This window comes from Pseudophryne corroboree, chromosome 5, assembly GCF_028390025.1.
Source record: "Pseudophryne corroboree isolate aPseCor3 chromosome 5, aPseCor3.hap2, whole genome shotgun sequence".
Lineage (NCBI taxonomy): Eukaryota > Metazoa > Chordata > Amphibia > Anura > Myobatrachidae > Pseudophryne > Pseudophryne corroboree.
The window spans coordinates 626,975,373-626,988,787 of NC_086448.1; the positions used below are offsets into that span (position 1 = coordinate 626,975,373).

The 13,415-nt window shown below is 45.5% G+C and overlaps 1 protein-coding gene across 2 annotated transcripts in view; it reads left to right on the forward strand.

The window, feature by feature from the left end:
- Positions 1 to 13,415, forward strand: part of ENOSF1 (enolase superfamily member 1) — a 112,579-nt gene that overhangs the window by 57,087 nt on the left and 42,077 nt on the right. For both annotated transcript variants that reach the window (XM_063923564.1, XM_063923565.1), the window contains one exon: positions 4,105 to 4,239. In XM_063923564.1, the coding sequence (XP_063779634.1) occupies positions 4,105 to 4,239 (135 nt within the window). The remainder of the gene's footprint in view (positions 1 to 4,104; positions 4,240 to 13,415) is intronic.

Sequence of the window (13,415 nt, forward strand, 5' to 3'; positions counted from 1 at the left end):
AAATTTTCACAGGATCTATGGATTTACACACTTCATTAAAAGGTTCCATAGAGAGTAAGTATGTATTTGCTTTATAATAACTGTATACAACGGGCCTAATTCAGAGTTGATTGCAGCAGCAAATTTGTTAGCAGTTGGGCAAAACCATGGGAGTCATTCCGACCCGGTCGCACACAGGAACTGTGCATGCGCGGTGGGCACAATGCGCGCACGCATCGTTGTCCGGCGATGGCCGATGCCGGGCAGTGGCCACAACAAAGAAGAAAGTGATCGCTAGCGTGATCGCAAGAAGATTGACAGCGGAGAAGCGTTCTGGAGCGTCTACTCACCGTTTTCCGGGTGTGGAGATCCGAACGCAGGCGTGCCCAGGCGTTTGGAAGGCGGATGTCTGACGTCAATCCAGGGACCTTCTTCGCTGGATCCATCACACAGGGTAAGTAGGTGTGACCCTGGTCTTGTTTTGCAGGAAACTTTTTTAGCATAGCAGGGCTGCACAAGCGATCGCAGCCCTGCTATGCTAAAATACACAAATACATAGGCGGCGTAAAGTTGATCACATGAGCAGCAAAAAGTTGCTTTGTGCGATCAACTCGGAATGACCCCCATGTGCACTGCAGGTGTGGCAGATATAACATATGCAGAGAGAATTAGATTTGGGTGGGGTGTGGTCAAACTGAAATCTAAATTCGGTGTAAAAATAAAGCAGCCAGTATTTACCCTGCACAGAAACAAAATAACCCACCCAATTCTAACCCTCTCTTCAAATGTTATATCTGCCCCCCCCCCCCCCCCCCCCCCGCAGTGCACATGGTTTTACCCAACTGCTAACAAATTTGCTGCTGCAATCAGGTCTGAATTACCCCCAATGTTTTGATTAAGATTGTCGGGACAATCACATTTTCTTTTTGAATTACTGTAAGTGCACATTAATGAATTTTTGGGAGTGGATATACAAATAAATAAATGTATATCACTTGAGAAGATTATTGATCTGCATGAAGTCGGGTATACAGAGGCCTCTATCTACCCAGGGTTCTCCATCACAAACTGGTCATCAGGCTTTAACTTAGTTGCACAAATTGCCTTTTGCATTACTTACTTGAAACCACTGATGTCATTGTCAGCTACAGTATATGACACGGCAGTGAAGCCTTGTGTAGTGAAATGATTGATTGCGTGACTTTGGCACCCTAATTAACAAAACTCTGCTTGAAAATTCACAGGTTAGATACATTTTGATAGAATGTAATTCTGGCAAATGGTTAGGTATAGGATAGGGATAAGATCATATCTGGCACATCTAGAATTCAAAGGAGATGTATGTAAATATGAGACAAGGTAAAGAACACCAGTAAACCAGTAGAACAATCAGAGTGAACTAGGAAAACATAAATAACACTGGGTTAGAATCTCAGAAGATGCAGAGGTTTGGTCCTGTATTCCAAGGATATTTTCTGGGTTTGTGGTTCATAACTCAAAATTACTATTACATACTGTAGTACTTTAGTACTTTCATTAATTTGTCTGTAATAATAACATTCTGTGTGGGAGTATCTGCTTTAGATAATACGGGGGGGGGGGGGGGGGGGGGGTGATTCAGACCTGATCGCTGCTGTGCGTTTCTGCACAGCGGGCGATCAGTTAGTCACTGCGCATGCGTATGCACCACAATGCGCACGCGCGTCGGACAGCAACAAAGGGCATTGCTGGTCAGTGACAGGATAGTGCGAAAAATACGATCGCATAGGCGATTGACAGGAGGAGGCCGTTCGTGGGTGGTAACTGACCGTTTACTGGGAGTGTCTGGAAAAATGCAGGCGTACCCAAGCGTTTTCAGGGAGGGTGTCTGATGTCCGCTCCAGCTCCTATCAATATGGAAAAAATAGTATGCACTATCAAGGGAGCGCTGGAATCTTGCTGGATTTAAATGTATTTAATTTATTTATACTCCAATTTACAACATAAAACATAAACCATATATATATATAAAAATACTATGATCCACATACAATAACTCATAAAAAATTGCCCTTAAAAGTTCATTTGTAAATAATGTCCATAAATTATCTTTTATATATACACTTAGTAACAATTGCTACTCTTGAACAACCGTCTCTTTAAGAAAGCCGGGATACAAAGTTGCAGTCATTAATTTAAGCCACTTGGTAAGATTGATAAAATTGACAGGGGGAGAGCGCTGTGTATATCATGGATGGATATCATGTATTTATAGAGCGATATTTCTTATGATGGATATCATGTATTTATAGAGCGATATACACTAAAGAGGTTATGTTTAATATTAACTTTATTAAATATTTTTTTTTTCTGATTTAAATTTAAATGTAAAAGAATAATACCAAAGTTATCTCGATTTGGGTGGAGGATGAGTTTGTCTGGGTTTTGAACTCTGGTCTATGTGAATGAATGGTCTGTTACACTCCCTCTGAGCCACAAGCGTCTCCCTTGAATCCAATGTATGTTTTGGGTATGTTAAATTTATAATTGATTTGTTCATTATATCTCCTGGTCAGTTTCTGGTTTATATATATATATATATATATATATACATATATTTTATATCTATATTAGATATAAGTTTACATACCTATATTTTTAAACATATGTCGCTAATTTTAGGCGGTTTAATGAATATACCACCAAGAATGTTTGAGCTGTTTAAAATTGATGTTTTTTAATGGTGATTACACACTCCATACATATGTATTGATTTAAACAACAGATGTGTTTAATTAGTATTATTAGTGTTTTCATTGGTCCACCTTACTTTAAAAACCACACCAATGCCGCTCTCTGAGAATATCCTCTGACGAAACCGCCTGCCAGTTTAGCGGAGAAACGCGTAGGGAAGGCACCAGCACCTGCACCTGCATTCTGCTGCCCGTTATTATTCATCTTCTCTGACTGCCGGAAAGTCTTCACACAGGGTAAAGGCTACAGCGGGACCGAGCTAAGGAGGTCCGCACCCTGTTCATTTCAAAGCCGCTACAGCCGTGAGTAACCTGTGACAACTATTGCGGCTAGACAGCACAGGGGTGGAGTGTATCGCTGCGGCTAAAATCTAATACAGCGGACTCCCCCTGTCAGCAGCAAAAAGATCATAAGTGATTGAAATTATCAACTTCAAATCCTATTCCGGCTAAAGAAACACAATATGGCAACATACAATTTGGGGTCGTAGCATACCGCTGTGGACAGTTGAATACACAGCGCTCTCCCCCTGTCAATTTTATCAATCTTACCAAGTGGCTTAAATTAATGACTGCAACTTTGTATCCCGGCTTTCTTAAAGAGACGGTTGTTCAAGAGTAGCAATTGTTACTAAGTGTATATATAAAAGATAATTTATGGACATTATTTACAAATGAACTTTTAAGGGCAATTTTTTCTGAGTTATTGTATGTGGATCATAGTATTTTTATATATATATATATATATATATATATATATATATATATATATATATATATAGTTTGTTTTATGTTGTAAATTGGAGTATAAATAAATTAAATACATTTAAATCCAGCAAGATTCCAGCGCTCCCTTGATAGTGCATACTATTTTTTCTATATAGATTACATTTGGTGGGATAGTACCACCGGTGGGAGACACAGGAATCTTCTGTGGGTGTTTTTATATATATATCCAAACAGTTTTTGGTGGTTTGCAAGCGCTGTGTTTTTATTAATTTATTGTTGCCAGCTCCTATCAGCCTGTTCTCATCGCACTGTAGGAGTAAATCCTGGGTTGCGCAGAGACTGCACAAAGTGGATTTTTGCAGCTCTGCGTACACATGGAATCGCACACTTGCACAGCGAATTTACACTCCCCCAGGAGGCGGCGACTATCCGAACGCAGGACAGCAAAGTTTGCAGCCCAGCGATCAGATCTGAATCATACCACTGTATGCTTAGAACCAAATACTTGTTAGCTAGTAGAGATCCACATCTGGAATATAGTTTGAACTTCAGCAGCAACATACAGGTATAGATAAAATGATATAAGATGATTGTATGATTCCTTCTTTCTTTCTTTTTTTTTTACAAATAAACTTCAATTTTTTTTCTTATTGACTTACTGTAGATGATTGACGCAAACCAGAGGTGGGATGTGAATGAAGCCATCTCCTGGGTGAAACAGTTAGCTGAATTTAAACCTCTATGGATTGAGGAGCCTACATCACCAGATGATATACTTGGTCATGCAACTATTTCCAAGGTAATCCTATTACTTGAAATTAGCTAATTAGGAAATAGGGGAAGGTATTTTTATTGATTTAAACAAAACTGCTGAATATAGAAAAAATCTCAATAAATGTTGGTGTTAGGAGCTGAAACACACATTTGCTAAGAGGGGATTTTTTTTTTTATATTAATTTTTAAATATTAATAAATGTGTGTGTTGTCCCTGGAAGTACAACTTCGATTTTGATCGATTTTCATTGATTATAAATCGATCAAAATCGACCTTTAGTAAATTTCTTCCTAAGTTTCAGGTTAATAATCAGAATAGAGAATAGGAAAAATCCCATATCCGGGATGCTCCTGGTCCTGAGCATTCCGGATAAGGAATAGTCAAACTGTATTACCACATAAATTGGATGACTACAGAACTGATGGTATGAGTGAGAGGACAAATATGATGTTCTGTTTCTGATCAAAAATGCTTTTCAGGTGCTGCTATGTCTGCAAGATAAACCTGTGAGCTGCTGGGGAAACAGCTGCAGGGGTTTATTAAATTGTGGCTTTATAAAACCGCAGATTCTTGATTATTATGCAATGGGATTTAAATCTTTTTTATTTATTTGTAAAAAAAATTTTAATTATTATTATTATTATTATTATTATTATTATAATAATAATTAAAAGCATTACACCCATAATGGTAAGTAATGTAAACTGCTCAAATGCGAGATTTTGCTTAATACATTTACAGATGTGTCTCTTTACATCCTTGCTGCAGTCACGCTAAACAAGCCCTTCCAGTCCCGCCATGACGTAGTGGGACTCGGTAGCGTGCCTATATTCTGTGTGTAGTTGCAGCTGTATCTGCATCCAAAATGCCACGTTAGTGTTTTCCAGGAAAACACTGTAGCATAGCATTTTGCATGCAAATACAGTAACAGTCATACACAGAATATAGGCATGCTGCATATCATTTTAATCAGCAGAAGCATCATATTGCATTACTTTGCATCTAAGACGCCTTTTCGAGGACATAAATCCCCCCAAAAAGATGCTCGGTGTTACAAAGTCACACAGCACTAATGTTATGTGTAACTTGATGTACAGTATAGCGCACGGAGCAAAGATGTAAGAGAACACATCTGTACACGTACTGTTCATACACATATCCTGGTGATAGTCATCTGCAACTTATCTTGTGGGATTGTGGATATAACTGAAAATTGGAACTAGTAAAAGGTATTACTCCAAACTCCATCCCACAACCTATTTAGGAATGGCCCCTTCATTCATTTAAACTTTTCCACTTCAGTACTCTTTTAAACACATTGGGGCTGCAGTATATTTATTTCATGTGTCACTTTTTAAAGTCAAAAAGTGCAAAATGTTGAGGGAGGAGTGCGCTACTGCACAGACTACAGTCTTCCTGTTCTCCAGGGAGGCTTCATGCCCTATCCCAAGATGGCTACCATGATCACTACTAAGCATGTGCAGGGGTAATCTTGTCTTGAGAATGTGTAGTGTGACATAGTGGGTGACAGAAGTCTCCTATGTAGCTCCAGAGAGACATGTGATAACATGCAATCCACAACGTGTTCCAGCATCCCTGCACTGCTACCTGTTTGCAGTATACAGTCACCGGCAAGTGAGCATATGAAACCCTGCTCAAGTTGCGGTCCATCAGTGTATATGTAACAGTGAGTAGGGTGCTGCTATCTGTCAATAAACTAACATCGCTGGTTAAGTAACTAGGCTGTTCATAGGGGGTCATTCCAACCTGATCGCTCACTGCAGTTTATCGCAGCGCAGCGATCGGGTCGGAATTGCACATGCGCCGGCGCCGCAGTGGCCATCGTTTCCCTGCGATCGCCTCTGCCTGATTGACAGGCAGAGGCGGTCGCTGGGCGGGAAGGGGCGGTACGGCGGGGTTTGGTCGCCGTTATGGGGGCGCGGTCCGGCCAATGCAGGTGTAGCCGGACCATGCGGGGGGTGGGCCGCAGCGGCTGCGTGACGTCATATGCAGCCGCTGCGGGCCGGGGAGCGACAAGTAGCTCCCGGCCAGCACGCTAAGTGCAAAGGCATCGCTGCTGTGCTATGCCTTTGCACTTCTGCGGGGAGAAGGGGGGGGCGGCGCTGACATGCGGGGCGCACTAGCCCTGTGCTGGGCGTCCCCCCTCATGTCAGTGTGAGCTACGATCATCTTGGAATGAGGGCCATAGTCCAAGTCATCAGCTGGTGTGTGCCTATATAACTGCAATATCAACACCTGCTCATATATCATGTCCAACACAAAAGGCATCCCATTGAAAGATATGGGGGAAATTCAAATGTTTGAAAAGTTGGTTGGGTGTCTGTTTTTTCTTGTCTATTAGATAGGAAAAAATAGACACCCAACTGACTTATCAAACAATTGAATACCCCCCACTATGTCTAATTTTGGCACCTAAAATGCAAACTACCCATTGTCTATCTTAAAAAAAGGACATACCCACTGTAAGTATACCTTTGACACCTCCTGGCTGGCTCTCATATAAAAAACAAAAAACAATATAGTTTTTCCCTGTGAGTGCACCTAGCTGGAAATGCATTGGAGCCGCACAACTCATCCATCAAAAGATGCAATCTTGGATTGCAAATACATCTGCTAACTCGCAATATCTACTACTGAAAAAAATCTCATGCTGGGAGCCGCCCAGCACAGGGCAAGGCGGCCAGCAAGAGAGGCGCTGCCCAGTGCTGCGATTTCATTTAAACATGTGATTGCAATGCATGCGTCCCGACCATTGGGCTTGCTGGTATCATGGCTGCATATGTAGGTGCATCGGCACCATGTTTTCCACCACAGCGACGTGTGTGACGCCCATAGACCGGTCCTGACATGCCTGTGTTGTCCTGACCATTAACCCCTAACACAGAGTTGCCGCTACCCCGGCGGCTGCCGTTGTCAATCACAGCGCGATGGCATCATGATTGGATGCCAATGCACTGTGGTGCATGCGCAATGCGAACTCTGTGCATATGCAGATGGCTGATAATCACAGACGGCCGATCTGCGTTAACGCAGGTTTGCGTTTCATACTGAATGAGGGCATTTATCCTTAAACACATGCTTTTGACATCACAAATCAACATTTACACTTGCACTTTCATAAAGCAATTGACTGTCCAACAGTTCTTTGCGAGGAAGATGAAATATCACAGCAGTCATCCTGCTGCAAAGCGGATAACTCAGGCCTTGGCAGCCTGGGTGGTGAGAAACGTGTGTCCGGTATCCACCGTTAATTCACAGGGAATTAGAGAATTGATTGAGGTACTATGTCCCCGGTACCAAATACCATCTAGGTTCCATTTCTCTAGGCAGGCGATACCGAAAATGTACACAGACCTCAGAAAAAGAGTCACCAGTGTCCTAAAAAATTCAGTTGTACCCAATGTCCACTTAACCACGGACATGTGGACAAGTGGAGCAGGGCAGACTCAGGACTATATGACTGTGATAGCCCACTGGGTAGATGTATTGCCTCCCGCAGCAAGAACAGCAGCAGCGCAACCAGTAGCAGCATCTCGCAAACGCCAACTCGTTCCTAGGCAGGCTACGCTTTGTATCACCGCTTTCCATAAAAGGCACACAGCTGACAACCTCTTATGGAAACTGAGGAACATCATCGCAGAATGGCTTACACCAATTTTACTCTCCTGGGGATTTGTGACATCGGACAACGCCACCAATATTGTGTGTGCATTACATCTGGGCAAATTCCAGCACGTCCCATGTTTTGCACATACATTGAATTTGGTGGTGCAGAATTATTTAAAAAATGACAGGGGCGTGCAAGAGATGCTGTCGGTGGCCCGAAGAATTGCGGGCCACTTTCGGCATTCAGCCACCCTGTGCCGAAGACTGGAGCACCAGCAAACACTCCTGAACCTGCCCTGCCATCATCTGAAGCAAGAGGTGGTAACGAGGTGGAATTCAACCCTCTATATGCTTCAGAGGATGGAGGAGCAGCAAAAGGCCATTCAGGCCTATACAGCTACCTACGATATAGGCAAAGGAGGGGGAATGCACCTGACTCAAGCGCAGTGGAGAATGATTTCAACGTTGTGCAAGGTTCTGCAACCCTTTGAACTTGCCACACGTGAAGTCAGTTCAGACACTGCCAGCCTGAGTCAGGTCATTCCCCTCATCAGGCTTTTGCAGAAGAAGCTGGAGAGATTGAAGGAGGAGCTAAAACAGAGCGATTCCGCTAGGCATGTGGGACTTGTGGATTGAGCCCTTAATTCGCTTAACCAGGATTCACGGGTGGTCAATCTGTTGAAATCAGAGCACTACATTTTGGCCACCGTGCTCAATCCTAGATTTAAAACCTACGTTGTATCTCTCTTTCCGGCAGACACAAGTCTGCAGAGGTTCAAAGACCTGCTGGTGAGAAAATTGTCAAGTCAAGTGGAACGTGACCCGTCAACAGCTCCTCCTTCACATTCTCCCGCAACTGGGGCTGCGAGGAAAAGGCTAAGAATTCCGAGCCCACCCGCTGGCGGTGATGCAGGGCAGTCAGGAGCAAGTGCTGACATCTGGTCCGGACTGAAGGACCTGCCAACGATTACTGACATGTCGTTTGCTGTCACTGCATATGATTCTGTCACCATTGAAAGAATGGTGGAGGATTATATGAGTGACAGCATCCAAGTAGGCACGTCAGACAGTCCGTACGTATACTGGCAGGAAAAAGAGGCAATTTGGAGGACCTTGCACAAACTGGCTTTATTTTACCTAAGTTGCCCCCCCTCCAGTGTGTACTCCGAAAGAGTGTTTAGTTCAGCCGCTCACCTTGTCAGCAATTGGCGTACGAGGTTACTTCCAGAAAATGTGGAGAAGATGATGTTCATCAAAATGAATTATAATCAATTCCTCCGTGAAGACATTCACCAGCAATTGCCTCCAGAAAGTACACAGGGACCTGAGATGATGGATTCCAGTGGGGACGAATTAATAATCTGTGAGGAGGGGGATGTACACAGTGAAAGGGGTGAGGAATCGGATGATGAGGAGGAGGTGGACATCTTGCCTCTGTAGAGCCAGTTTGTGCAAGGAAAGGATTGATTGCTTCTTTTTTGGTGGGGGCCCAAACCAACCAGTCATTTCAGTCACAGTTGTGTGGCAGACCCTGTCGCTGAAATGATGGGTTTGTTAAAGTGTGCATGTCCTGTTTATACAACATAAGGGTGGGTGGGAGGGCCCAAGGACAATTCCATCTTTCACCTCTTTTTTCTTTCATTTCTCTGACGTCCTAGTGGATGCTGGGAACTCCGAAAGGACCATGGGGAATAGCGGCTCCGCAGGAGACTGGGCACAAAAGTAAAAGCTTTAGGACTACCTGGTGTGCACTGGCTCCTCCCCCTATGACCCTCCTCCAAGCCTCAGTTAGATTTTTGTGCCCGAACGAGAAGGGTGCACACTAGGTGGCTCTCCTGAGCTGCTTAGTGAAAAAGTTTAAGTATAGGTTTTTTATTTTCAGTGAATCCTGCTGGCAACAGGTTCACTGCACCGAGGGACTAAGGGTAGAAGAAGCGAACTCACCTGCGTGCAGAGTGGATTGGGCTTCTTAGGCTACTGGACATTAGCTCCAGAGGGACGATCACAGGCCCAGCCATGGATGGGTCCCGGAGCCGCGCCGCCGGCCCCCTTACAGAGCCAGAAGACTGAAGAGGTCCGGAAAATCGGCGGCAGAAGACGTCCTGTCTTCAATAAGGTAGCGCACAGCACCGCAGCTGTGCGCCATTGCTCTCAGCACACTTCACACTCCGGTCACTGAGGGTGCAGGGCGCTGGGGGGGGCGCCCTGAGACGCAATAAAAACACCTTAGATGGCAAAAAATACATCACATATAGCTCCTGGGCTATATGGATGCATTTAACCCCTGCCAATTTTTCCTTAAAAAAGCGGGAGAAAGGCCGCCGAGAAGGGGGCGGAGCCTATCTCCTCAGCACACTGGCGCCATTTTCCCTCACAGCTCCGTTGGAGGGAAGCTCCCTGACTCTCCCCTGCAGTCCTGCACTACAGAAACAGGGTAAAACAAGAGAGGGGGGGCACTAATTTGGCAGATAAATCTATACAGCAGCTATATAAGGGAAAAACACTTATATAAGGTTATCCCTGTGTATATATATAGCGCTCTGGTGTGTGCTGGCAAACTCTCCCTCTGTCTCCCCAAAGGGCTAGTGGGGTCCTGTCCTCTATCAGAGCATTCCCTGTGTGTGTGCTGTGTGTCGGTACGTTGTGTCGACATGTATGAGGAGGAAAATGGTATGGAGGCGGAGCAATTGCCTGTAATAGTGATGTCACCCCCTAGGGTGTCGACACCTGACTGGATGGTCTTATGGAAGGAATTACGTGATAGTGTCAGCACTTTACAAAAGACTGTTGACGACATGAGACAGCCGGCAAATCAGTTATTACCTGTACAGGCGTCTCAAACACCGTCAGGGGCTCTAAAGCGCCCGTTACCTCAGATGGTCGACACAGACCCAGACACGGACACTGACTCCAGTGTCGACGGTGAGGAAACAAACGTATTTTCCAGTAGGGCCACACGTTACATGATCACGGCAATGAAGGAGGTTTTGAACATTTCTGATACTACAAGTACCACAAAAAAGGGTATTATGTGGGGTGTGAAAAAACTACCCGTAGTTTTTCCTGAATCAGATGAATTAAATGAGGTGTGTGATGAAGCGTGGGTTTCCCCCGATAAAAAACTGCTAATTTCTAAAAAATTATTGGCATTATACCTTTTCCCGCCAGAGGTTAGGGCGCGTTGGGAAACACCCCCTAGGGTAGATAAGGCGCTCACACGCTTATCAAAACAAGTGGCGTTACCGTCTCCTGATACGGCCGCCCTCAAGGAACCAGCTGATAGGAAGCTGGAAAATATCCTAAAAAGTATATACACACATACTGGTATTATACTGCGACCAGCAATCGCCTCAGCCTGGATGTGCAGTGCTGGGGTGGCTTGGTCGGATTCCCTGACTGAAAATATTGATACCCTGGACAGGGACAGTATATTATTGACTATAGAGCATTTAAAGGATGCATTTCTATATATGCGAGATGCACAGAGGGATATTTGCACTCTGACATCAAGAGTAAGTGCGCTGTCCATTTCTGCCAGAAGAGGGTTATGGACGCGACAGTGGTCAGGTGATGCGGATTCCAAACGGCATATGGAAGTATTGCCGTATAAAGGGGAGGAGTTATTTGGGGTCGGTCTATCGGACCTGGTGGCCACGGCAACGGCTGGGAAATCCACCTTTTTACCTCAGGTCACCTCTCAGCAGAAAAAGACACCGTCTTTTCAGGCTCAGTCCTTTCGTCCCCATAAGGGCAAGCGGGCAAAAGGCCACTCATATCTGCCCCGGGGCAGAGGAAGGGGAAAAAGACTGCAGCAGGCAGCCTCTTCCCAGGAACAGAAGCCCTCCCCCGCTTCTGCCAAGTCCTCAGCATGACGCTGGGGCCTTACAAGCGGACTCAGGCACGGTGGGGGCCCGTCTCAAGAATTTCAGTGCGCAGTGGGCTCACTCGCAAGTGGACCCCTGGATCCTGTAGGTAGTATCTCAGGGGTACAAATTGGAATTCGAGACGTCTCCCCCTCGCCGGTTCCTGAAGTCTGCTTTACCAACGTCTCCCTCCGACAGGGAGGCGGTATTGGAAGCCATTCACAAGCTGTATTCCCAGCAGGTGATAATCAAGGTACCCCTCCTACAACAGGGAAAGGGGTATTATTCCACGCTGTTTGTGGTACCGAAGCCGGACGGCTCGGTGAGACCTATTTTAAATCTGAAATCCTTGAACACTTACATACAAAGGTTCAAATTCAAGATGGAGTCACTCAGAGCAGTGATAGCGAACCTGGAAGAAGGGGACTATATGGTGTCTCTGGACATCAAGGATGCTTACCTCCATGTCCCAATTTGCCCTTCTCACCAAGGGTACCTCAGGTTTGTGGTACAGAACTGTCACTATCAGTTTCAGACGCTGCCGTTTGGATTGTCCACGGCACCCCGGGTCTTTACCAAGGTAATGGCCGAAATGATGATTCTTCTTCGAAGAAAAGGCGTCTTAATTATCCCTTACTTGGACGATCTCCTGATAAGGGCAAGGTCCAGAGAACAGTTAGAGGTCGGAGTAGCACTATCTCAAGTAGTACTACGACAGCACGAGTGGATTCTAAATATTCCAAAATCGCAGCTGATTCCGACGACACGTCTGCTGTTCCTAGGGATGATTCTGGACACAGTCCAGAAAAAGGTGTTCCTCCCGGAGGAGAAAGCCAGGGAGTTATCCGACCTAGTCAGGAACCTCCTAAAACCAGGCCAAGTGTCAGTGCATCAATGCACAAGGGTCCTGGGAAAAATGGTGGCTTCTTACGAAGCGATTCCATTCGGCAGATTCCACGCAAGAACTTTTCAGTGGGATCTGCTGGACAAATGGTCCGGATCGCATCTTCAAATGCATCAGCGGATAACCCTGTCTCCAAGGACAAGGGTGTCTCCCCTGTGGTGGTTGCAGAGTGCTCATCTTCTAGAGGGCCGCAGATTCGGCATTCAGGACTGGGTCCTGGTGACCACGGATGCCAGCCTGAGAGGCTGGGGAGCAGTCACACAGGGAAGAAATTTCCAGGGCTTGTGGTCCAGCATGGAAACGTCACTTCACATAAATATCCTGGAACTAAGGGCCATTTACAATGCCCTAAGTCAGGCAAGGCCTCTGCTTCAGGGTCAGCCGGTGTTGATCCAGTCGGACAACATCACGGCAGTCGCCCACGTAAACAGACAGGGCGGCACAAGAAGCAGGAGGGCAATGACGGAAGTTGCAAGGATTCTTCGCTGGGCGGAAAATCATGTGATAGCACTGTCAGCAGTGTTCATTCCGGGAGTGGACAACTGGGAAGCAGACTTCCTCAGCAGACACGACCTCCACCCGGGGGAGTAGGGACTTCACCCAGAAGTCTTCCACATGATTGTGAACCGTTGGGAAAAACCAAAGGTGGACATGATGGCGTCCCGCCTCAACAAAAACTGGACAGATATTGCGCCAGGTCAAGGGACCCTCAGGCAATAGCTGTGGACGCTCTGGTAACACCGTGGGTGTACCAGTCAGTGTATGTGTTCCCTCCTCTGCCTCTCATACCCAAGGTACTGAGAATC